Source organism: Bidens hawaiensis, unplaced genomic scaffold (assembly GCF_021521415.1).
Source record: "Bidens hawaiensis isolate Kalapana, Puna unplaced genomic scaffold, B.hawaiensis_p1.1 tig00013027_1, whole genome shotgun sequence".
In the NCBI taxonomy this organism is placed as follows: domain Eukaryota; kingdom Viridiplantae; phylum Streptophyta; class Magnoliopsida; order Asterales; family Asteraceae; genus Bidens; species Bidens hawaiensis.
This window is the reverse complement of record NW_027492096.1, coordinates 369,722-380,642: the sequence shown is the minus strand read 5'-3', so window position 1 is coordinate 380,642 and position 10,921 is coordinate 369,722. Positions and strand designations below refer to the sequence as shown.

Here is a 10,921-nt window from a genome sequence, read left to right as displayed (position 1 = left end):
TTCCAAAAGTAGATTTTTTTTTGTCAACAATATAGTCTTTTTGTACAAACCATAAATCCAATTTCTTTTACTAGCAAAAGAGAAGCACCTTTTAACTTTACCTAAATAACATAAAGTGTACTACTATCAGTAGCATCCAAATACATAAGGTCTCAAAAATCAAGTTTACTTATAAGAGTACCATATACCATTCATGACTACTAAGTCATACAAGCCAGCTTTTGGCATATAAAAATAACTAGAACAATATACTAACCTAAACATAGATCACAGTTCACATGAAGGTCAGGATAAAACATTGATGCAGAAGAAATGTGTACAGTACTTTATCCTTAGAAAATAAAGGATGAATAAAAATTAATAATATCCTAAAAATAACCATTTATGAAATTATGACAAAATAAGCATGTTAATGAACTAGAGACAAAAATGAATAAGAGAATTGCAGTAAACGTATTACTGTATACATTTGATATATGGTGTGACAAAAATGTGAAAACTATGATTCTGTTATCTGTTACTAGTTATACTCGATATAAAAAGGACGCTTTTTAACATAATCAAATGCTCATCATTTGATATATGGAGTGACATTCAAAGGTTCGTATTGTTTCTTTCTACCAGTTTTAGGGTCCCGAGTCATGTAATGCCGCCATGGTGTAACGATAGGCTTGAAATACTATTCTATGAATGTCATCCGCCACTGCCGTCGCTGATTCTTCACTTTCTTGACTCTGACTTTCACTTTGACTTTGACTTTCTTCATGATATCCTGATTGACAAAAAGACTCTGCATCACTTTCAGGATCTTCAACAAAACCCGATGCCTCATATCTTCGATACTGCTTATAGCTATTAATGCTACAACTATCACTTGAAGATGCATATCCAGAGGTTCTGTTAGTATATATCATCCTATTATCAACAGCATACTCTTTTCCAGACATTCTTAACTTTCGTGCAAGTTTTTTATTCGTTTCATCTTGAGAATAACCGCAGGGTGAAGCTCGTTTTAGGGTTTTAGGACCGTTTGCATCTTTATGATCACTAGGAACCTTCATGTAAAATAAAAAAAACAGTATGAATATCATTATATAAACAGTTAATATGTACCAAAAGCAAACACAAATATTATAATACAAGTTTAGTTAAGGAAACAATAATCTTGAATAAATGTACCTTGCCAATGACAATCCATTCACCATTCTGATACGATTGCCTCACACGCAGCTCGGACTTCATTACTTCAAACTCGTGTAACGATCCAACTAATCTAACTATAAACTGGTCCAAACCGAAATCCTCCCTTTGCTAGAAACTATTCGCGCGCAACGCCATGATTGGCAAAATACCTCCACTATACTTCCTCTTTTATACTTCATGGTATGAAAATTTGTCTTATTTTCTCAAGTTAAGAGTCCTAAAAACATGTTCATGAATCAGATGATTTGATTGTGACACATTTATAATTGATTGTTGAATGGTGAGAGAAATAATACCTTCAGATTTGTGTTTTGACGTTCGTATAAACAAGAATGACTTGCGGAAGAAGGTTACCGACTTCACAATCACAAGAGATATTGTTGAAAGAAGAGTAAATGTGTCTTTTATAACACTTTTTTATTTTATGTTGCATCTAATTTTCCTTATTTTTATTTTTAATTAACTAAACCGACTTTCAGCCTTTTAGGTTAACTTTCTTTAAAATAAAATTCTTTTTAGTTACTATTTAATAACTTTCTTTTTTGTTTCTTTTCCAGTTTTTCGTCCTTTTATGTCAACAACAACCATTTATGTCAAGAGCACTTAGTTACATCTTCCAAGTGATGTCTTCATGCACGATGGTGTCTCATTGGTAAGGAGGAGGTGAGAGAATCTATTGAGACGATTTGGATATCAAACCTCTTTACCAGTCGATTTACTTTGAAACATGTGATTTACCTGTCTTGTTTTAGTCATTAAACTAGCCTTTTTTTAGGGTGGAGGGGGGGGGGGGGGCATTTAGGGCGGAGAAATTAATCCCACTTCAAGTAGCGTATGAAATGGTCTTGTGACACATTGTTGTAGTGTTATTGGACCACCACGTAGACACTAGTGTTTGAAGTCCATTGAATGGATCACACAACTTGATATCCGTCGAACCCAAATCTCATAATTCCTATTCAAATAGGCGATTCCTAGTAGCAAAGAAGTGGAAGTGATTGGTGGTAGTGTACGATCAATAATCAATATAGAGAAAGAATGACGGTGGTGTTTTAGGTCGAAATAGAGGAAGGGAGGGAGGATCAACTCTCTAACTATTTAATAGTCTTGTCTTTTAAATAAATTATTAGATAATCTTAGTAAGAGTTAATTACTCGGATGCTTCTCGAGTGATCGGGGATCGAGGTGTTCAACGAATCGAATTTCGAATATCTGATTTATTCGAATTTATAAATTTTGAAGCTGAAGTCGAATTCGATTAGAATCGAAACATATTAGAAAAATTCGAGTCGATTCAAATTCAAAATAGCTAATTCGATTCAGTTTGACAATATATTGGAATTTGAACATATTTGATTCGAATTCAGTTTAAAAAATATATTTTAATCCCAATTTTTTAATAATTACAAATTTGAGTTTTTTAACAACAAAAAGTTTAAGTATATAAAACAAATATATCATTCAAAGTTATAACATCTTAAATATTCAAAGTGGTTACGTTTAATTACATGAATTAATAATAGAAATGATGAACTTTCAATTTTTAGTCTTTAAAACTTAAAAGAATGATATAATTTATCTTTTTATAAAAATGTATATTTTGTAATAAAAATAAAATGTATAATTTGAATTTGAGTTTCGAAACGAATGGAATTAAAATAATAAACTCGTCTTCGTTTAAAATTCAGTTACTAAATCAAATTTGAACCAGCTCAAATTCTAATGATTGAAAATTGAATTCGAATCTTTAAATTTGAATGTTAGTCGAATCGAAATTTGAGTTCCTCTAGTCCGATTCAAATATTGAACACCTCTAATTGGGAGAGAAGGTTGGAACTTTATAAGAGCATTCTCATCCTATCCCTCAAAATTATATGAGAGGGGTTTGCAAATTATAAGGTGGGGTTTTGAGTGGTTATGAGTGTAAATTATAGGGTGGAGAGGGAAAATGTAGTGATTTTTTGTAAATTTGGGGAAACAAAATTTGCCTATATTTATTTTTTTAATATTTGTTGAATTGGTTGTGAGTAAAGTAGAGAAAAAATTGTAATGATAAAAGTATAAAAAAATAGTATTTAATTGAACATGAAAGAGAAATGTAGTATTTTTTAGTGTAATTATAGAGATGTAGATGATGAATAGATTAGGAATGCTCAAATTTAACCTTTCATTATTTTACACATATGACTCTAACCATTAAATAAACGATCATAATTTACATATTCAGTTCGTTACATAGTAACTCAAAGGGTTAAAAGATTTCAATTTTGAACTAATTAGTTAAAAATTCAAACTATATGGACGAAAATAGAAGTTAAATATTAGACATCAAATATGCAATAACAACCTCCATTTAATTAACCCTTGAGCATGTGGTGCTCGTGGACATTAAAAAACAGCTTTTTGTCTACATGTCTTGTTAAAGTGCGTTTCTAAGTCATGAATAATTTTACTAAAAATAGTACTCGCCAATGCATGTCGGGCTTTAGGGGGGAGGTTTCCTTGCTAGTAAAAAAGCTAAAATAGAAGCTTTGAATCATATCACAAAGTCAAGCCAACGCACAAGAATAATCATAATCCATACCACATATACCACTGAATCGAAGGATGTGATCATAAGGCACCCACGATTGGGCCCTCGATGCCACAAAGGCATAGGACGAAGAATCTACTACTGAATACAACTCCAAACCCATTCTTAATGGGTAAGGAAGCAAGTCGTCATTAGTTTGGACCTCCACAAACTACAATATTCTTAATCGCCTCACGCAATCCTTTGTCAAAAAACACGTTGCCTCCATCATGTGTATAGGTTGACATGTCCTCAAGCCAAAGAAAAGTTTGGCAATAACCATACATGATCGAAGCAAAAGAAGCTATCTGGTTAGGAATGAGAATTTCTTGACTGACCCGCTGGATGGACGTTCAACTCTTCACCGAACTGACATTTGGTCTTTGGATGGAGTTGAGGGAAACATGCGGGTGGATCTAACATGGGTTTATCCTTTTCAGGACTTAGGGAGTAGTAGCTTCACAACTGGGCAGGCTGCCCTAAAAGTTGTTTCATGCAAGGTGACTGAACATGAGAGTGCTTGTCTTGACAACCAATATCTGTTTATATTGTTCGCATTTAACACTTTTGGTTTGCACCTGAAGTTGTGGGGCTACTTGCCGGTTCCAACAGATCATGCATAGTAATGTTATGATTCCAAGATCTATTGATGTAGTTTTTAAAAGATTGAGTTTTACTATTCAAAGAAAATTTGTGATGCAACTTGTTGCACGTCTTGATGTAAACACTAAATATTATTGTTAATATACTTTTGATACAAAAACATTAACCCTTGGTTTTTAAATCCTTTTATAGAAAACCCTAGATTTAAGCTATGTTAAAAAAAGTATATTATAAATAAAGAATCTAAACATTCCAAGCTTTTCAAACCAGTCATTTAAGTTTTTTTAACCCTCTCCCACAAGTCACAACTGTTGTTTTCTCGTACAACAAAGCACGAAACAACAACAACAACACACGAAGCATTCACCAAACAATTTTCAAACACTTTCTGCAGCAAATCTGAAGGTATGAATCTCATCGTTCAACTATTCATAGATTTTCATTACTTTGTATTTTCTATTGTGTACGTTTTTGTTCGATTTTCTAATCATCTATAATTTCAGTTATCAGATGATTATCGATTTATTATTAATGATCCAATGCATGTACCGTTTTAACTTATTCGGATAATATTCTAGTTATTTTAACGCTCTATGTTTTAATGATCGTTATACAATTAGTAATTAAGTTATCTGGATCATCATAATGTGGTGATTGATTTTTAATTTGTTATTAAGATATCTTGTTTTGATGCTTTCTGGTTTTCTCTTTTAAGAGAATTCGGTGACTTGTTTGATTACAAGCATTGTTGTAGAAGTCGCTAGGCCTGGTTGGGTGATGGGCTACCACCTAGAGATTAATCGGATTGAAATTTTTATATGTTTTTCTTTTGTTTTATATATATACACATTTTTATGCGTAATATTTTGAAGTAGACAGGTTTTAACCCCTCATCGACATTGGGGAAACTTTTATTGTAGAAGAATATATTATTAGAGTTTTAGTATAATAGTGTTACCTTAATTAGAGGATTGTATTTGATTATGTTTCTTAGTATTTATCTAATTGTACATCTATATATAGTTGATCAATAATACATTATACCTTACGGGGTTTTCATTATTCTACATGGTATCAAAGCCTTATGGTTCTGGCCTGTTTCTTTTTCTTGTTCTTGTCCTGCCCCGGGGACGTTTGTACATATATAATATATTACTTTCTGGTTGGTGTTCTATCTCAGATTTACGCGCCTACGGGCCATAGTAAACGACACCGCTGCCGCCGGTTTTCTTCCCATTCAATTCCGAGCAAAAACAGTTACCGTAGTTCTTAGTTTTCTACGGTTTACTCTTAGATTTCATGATCAAAAACTTAATTTTTTTTATTATATTTTTTTGGGTCAACTACAGTCTATTCTTAGTTTTATTTTAATATTTCTTTGATTTTTTTTCTGTCTATTTTCTTTGTTTTGGTATGACAATTCTTGCCTTCCTCGTTTTACGTAATTTGATTTAAAAAAAAAGAGTTCCAACCCTCATCTCCAATCTATCGATTGTTTTTTTTTAACTTGAAGTTTTGTGTTTTATTTTTGGTTTTACCAAATGAAAATTTTTATTTATATTTTATTTAGTTTTAGTTTTTTCTTTGGAAAAAAAACTTTTTTTTTATTTTCTTTTTTAATTTATTCTTCGGAATATATAATTTTTTTTCTTTGCCGTCAAGTCGTTGCTTCGGCCGACTCAATCATAGCTCCTGCCATCGCAGTCGAAGCTCATGTCATCATGCTTAGCCGCCTGACCACGGTCATGCCACCAGTGATCTTCTTAGATTCTATAACCGATCGAGTTCCTGCTCTACGTAACAGTCGATCGTGTATCTACACAAGCTTTGCGCTTCAGTCTGAGCGTCCGATTTCCTACCGCTCTGACTGCGGGGGAATGTTAGAGAATATCCGAAAAGGTAGATGATGGATATGCATCTTCAAGTGGTAGTTGTAGTATTAATAGCTATAAGCACTATGAAACTTATTATGGATCAGGTTTTGTAGAAGAACATGAAAGTGATGCAGAGTCTGTATGTCAATCCGGATATCATGAACAAAGTCAAAGTCAAAGTCAAGATTCGGTGGCGGATGAAATTCATAGACTAGAGTTGCATGCTTATCGTTACACGATGGAGGCATTACATGCATCAGGACCTTTAAACTGGGAAAAAGAAACAATGGTAACGAACCTTCGTATGTCACTTCATATATCAAATGATGAGCATTTGGTTATGTTAAAAAACTTACTTTCTGCATCTAGTAAAACGAATAACAGACGACGGAAATATAGTTTTAATCTTGGTAAAATCCACTTTTCTTTCACTGATACCTTCACATTAATTGTAAAGAGCATTTGTAATTTGCTTTTATCGTTAGAATAATACATATAATAGTCTATTGAAATTCTCGTATTCATTTTGTCACGAGTTCTTTAAACGTGTTTATTTAGTCTAAATTTCGAGATCTCTTTGATGGAGTTTTGTTTTATGATGATGACTTAACCTATTATTGTCATCTAACTTTTTTATTATTTATTTTTTTATGAAAAAGAAGTTTTATTGAAGGAAACATGAGCAAGATCTCGAAGCTACTGCATAATGCGCAAGTATATAGAAAGCGTGTTTGAGCTTAACATGTAAGTTTTTTTTATACATTTCAGTTTTTACACACTATGGTATTGTTGTCTTACTAAATTTTCTATAGTTTCTGCAAGTTATTAAGCATATTAACAAATTAAGGTTCTAAGTAACCAAAATTGTTGTTTCGACATGTTTTGATCGTTACACCTAATTGATCATAATATCGGATGCATACAACATTTCTTGTCTGCATGTATGAGATTACTCCAACAACTCGGTACTGTTAATCTTTCTTGTTGGTTTGAACTTTAAGATAGTGGATACGTTTTCTTTCTTTAAACTTACTATTATTAGTAGACGTTTTTAGTGTTACATGTTCGGTTAATTATACGAGCATTATGGGTAAATGATTTAGTGTTATATGTTCGTAATTATCTTCACTAACGTTTAAGTTTACATGTCTTTTCATAAACAAGTGCGAGCCTATGTAGTTAAAGGCTCAAGGCGCAAAAGTCCCAAAGTCGCCTTGGTGTAAAGAACGTAACAGTTATACTTCATGTAACATGGGTGATGGTTTTCATACACCCCTATGAAAAAAAATAAAAAATAATTGTATATTAAACTGTTGTTTAGTTTTGTGTAAACTGACGTTTGTAGCTAAAAGAGATTGTATGATTACTAAAAAGGTTGTATCAAACAAGTGGCCTGACATATATGATGTTATATATAATTGGGAAATGGTTCACACATATGTTTGTTTGTATACAGTGAATGAAAACAAATATGAAACCTATTATGGCTAATACAAAAGGTTAACTATAACTAAAACTAGACCAAACCTATTATATTATGTCTCTTTGATGTTTCAGTAAAAACAATCTTCACTTGTAATTCCAACCTATCAAGAGTATAAAGTTTTGCATGGACTTACATGACATTGTGAATTTGTGATAATATAATTATTGTTATTATTTTTATTTTATTTTATTTGTGCCTTAAAACAGAGTGGCACATGCTTTAGTTATTCACATCTATGTTTATTAAAACATTGTGACTCATATTTTAACTGTCAACACTTGAATAAATCAAATATTAACTTTTAAGTTAAATTATGTATGAATATCTACTAAATATATGACTTCAAATATGAAGAGAGAATAAGAATATCTGGTGAAGTATGAAAAAAATTGTCTAAAGGTCCCACCTATGCTAGCATGTCTTAAAGGTCAAATATGTGTCCAAGTGAACAATAAAAATAGTTTATGTCTCTGTTATGACACAAACTAACTTGTCCATTAAATACATCATATTTTACTTCTTGAATTTTTCATGAGTCAAACCCACATGTCCATCTTGTAATTTTTTAAAAGCTGTTTTTTTAACTTTATGTCCCTTTTTTCCACGTCTAAAGTATTTGAAGTTTTCGTTAAATATCTTATTATTATAATTTATTTTAATCCATATTTTGTTTTTATTTTATAACTTTTAATATGTAAACTTTTATAACATTTCAAAGATACCATTGAGACGTGCATAACTTTATCTACGCGATGACGTAAATATTACTTAAAATCGAGCCAGGTTAAATTTATATAAAACGTTTCGATTATAATTTGACCCGGCTTAGTTTTGAATAAAGTTTGCGTTGGTACGTAGATAAAATTATACACTTCTCAACGATATATTTGAAATGTTATGAAACTTTATATGATAAAAGTTAAAATGAAAAACAAAAGTTGAGCTAAATAAATTATAAAAATAAAAAATTACATCATAACTTTCAAATAAATTTGTCAACCCCAAATTTAAGTGTGCCGTCTAAATTACAATTACAAAACATGGGACGTGTTTGTACTTTAAATTAGACATGGCGAGTATATTTGTTCTCAAATGTACTTGTCGTGTCTAGTTTGATGTCACGTGCAATTTAACTGGTTTTAAAAAATGCCGGTTAGGGATTTGAGAGATGGAAAAGTTTATACTGGGCACGTGATTTACCTCACTCATGTTGGTCGTAAAACTGGTCGGTGGGGATGCCCAATGATGCCGTACAACATTTTTTTAGATTTCGAGGGATGGGAAAGTTTATTTAAAGTTGTGACTTAAGTTGGAAAATTGATTTATCGTTCAAATATGGTAGAGGAAATGAGTCGGATGCCCAACAATTTTCATTTGGCCCATTTGAGGAAGTGTTGAGCTCACTAAACATGTGAGCGCCTTTAGAGGATTGATGAAAAGATAAACTACGTTATTCAGAATAACCGACGACAATTCTTTATCGAGCAATGGAACAAAGTATGGATTTTTTTGAGTATGGAAGCATAGAAAAGGGTTTGACACTATATTGGACTTGCAATAAAATGAGGATTTTACATAAGTTTATTTTCTTGTATTTGATGTTGAAGATGAATGGTAGGTAGTGAGGGAGAGTAATAACACTTCACAATCAGTGTTGTAATAATTTTTTATTATATGGTAATAAATTATAAAAGTGAATTGTTATCATGTATATATATTAAATGTGAACTTACAGTTATCTTACAAATAGCTATTGTAGATACTCTTAATATTTCTTTTATTGAAGTGTTAGTTACCCTAATGAGAGAGAAGGAAGTCGTGTAAAGTGAAAGGAAGGCCGGGCACTACTAGAAAAAAGGGCTTCTATGACATGCGCAAAATGACACGCGTCAATTTATGACGCGCAATTATGTAAGTTATTAAAAAAAACGTCATAATTTTTGTAAAATAGAAGATTTATGACACTCGTTTTTGTATGTCATTAAACAATGTCATAAATAAAAAAAAATATTGCGTGTCATACAAACAAATGATCTTTCACTCAAAATTAAAAACTCTATGCTTTTCAAACCAAGACCAATTTTAATGCGTTATAATGAGATTAGGAATCAAGTGTTATATTTTGAAAATTACTTTTAATGTTTGTGTGACTGTTTGTGATGGTTGCCTACCAACTGCTCGATGAAATTCCTGAATGAAGGTAACAGTTGTTCTTTGTAATATAAAGTTAATTAACTTAAGGTTAGTTGAATATTCATAAATAACAGGTTAAATGTAATAGATAAATAGCTATTTTTTTTTATATCTTCACATAATTGTTCGTCTATCCAGTTTTGTTCTAGCTCATTGATATATCCACGCTTTTATTTTGGTAAAATGTCTGTAAGGTTTCTAACATTGCTTAGATCAACTAGGTTATTGATTACTAGTAATGAATGCCCTGATTTTGATAATATTTTTAGTTAGGTCTTGAATTAATTATTGACATTGATTACAAACCGTGCTTTGCTACAATTTCTGTACAGCTAGGTTTGTTTGGTTTAATGTTTAGGTTAATTACTTGCAATCTATGATGACTCAAATAAACTACTTGCAAATTGGCTAACCAAAAGAAACAACAATGACATCGTATTAACACGTACTGTCTTTGTAGCTTCAATTTAAGCTTCAATTTAAACTACTTGTATATGTTTCAGCTGAATCAGTTGTTTTATGATGTTCAATTTCCCAAAATTGGTTGGCCTGAATGCCATGAAAACTAATGACCTAAAGGTATGTTTTTACTTTCACTTTATCAAACTTCACACCTTTATAAATGATTCTTTGTTTTATATTCAAAGTACAGTTTTTTTAATGTGTTAATGTTAATCTGCTTTACTTGAAATTTTTGTTTATTCGTGTTATTTAATTTCAGATGTAGCTTTGTTTCCTAATGCATATCTTTCAATGAAGGGTATTTGCTTTCACCACCATGGGAGTATTTGAAAGGTAATGCAATTGATAGTTGAACACATTTGGATTACTGCCTCAATTGCATCAGGTTTATTTTTTAAATAAGTTTTTTGTTTTTATTATTCTATGAATTTCTGGCCTATATGAATCAATCCTGTATATGTCTATTATACTTCAGTAATTAGAGAACTTTGTATTTACAAGTACTTATTCCAATTTAACGTGACGTAT

At 31.4% G+C, this 10,921-nt stretch overlaps 1 protein-coding gene across 1 annotated transcript; it reads right to left on the bottom strand.

Annotated features, from left to right (window-relative positions):
- Positions 1 to 359: 359 nt before the first annotated feature.
- LOC143543095 (uncharacterized) lies at positions 360 to 1,295 on the bottom strand. Its single transcript, XM_077035499.1, has 2 exons — positions 1,180 to 1,295; positions 360 to 1,055 (listed from the first exon to the last, which is right to left on the bottom strand). The coding sequence occupies exons 1-2, from the start codon at positions 1,240 to 1,242 to the stop codon at positions 627 to 629; spliced, it is 492 nt and encodes a 163-aa protein (XP_076891614.1). The 5' UTR covers positions 1,243 to 1,295; the 3' UTR covers positions 360 to 626.
- Between the last annotated feature and the right edge of the window lie 9,626 nt (positions 1,296 to 10,921).

Bases quoted from the DNA above. Each gene is read 5' to 3' on its own strand.
- LOC143543095 (XM_077035499.1), bottom strand. From the start codon at position 1,242: ATGAAGTCCGAGCTGCGTGTGAGGCAATCGTATCAGAATGGTGAATGG. The intron at 1,056-1,179 runs GTACATTTATTC...TTTTACATGAAG, and splicing joins AATGGATTGTCATTGGCAAG to GTTCCTAGTGATCATAAAGA.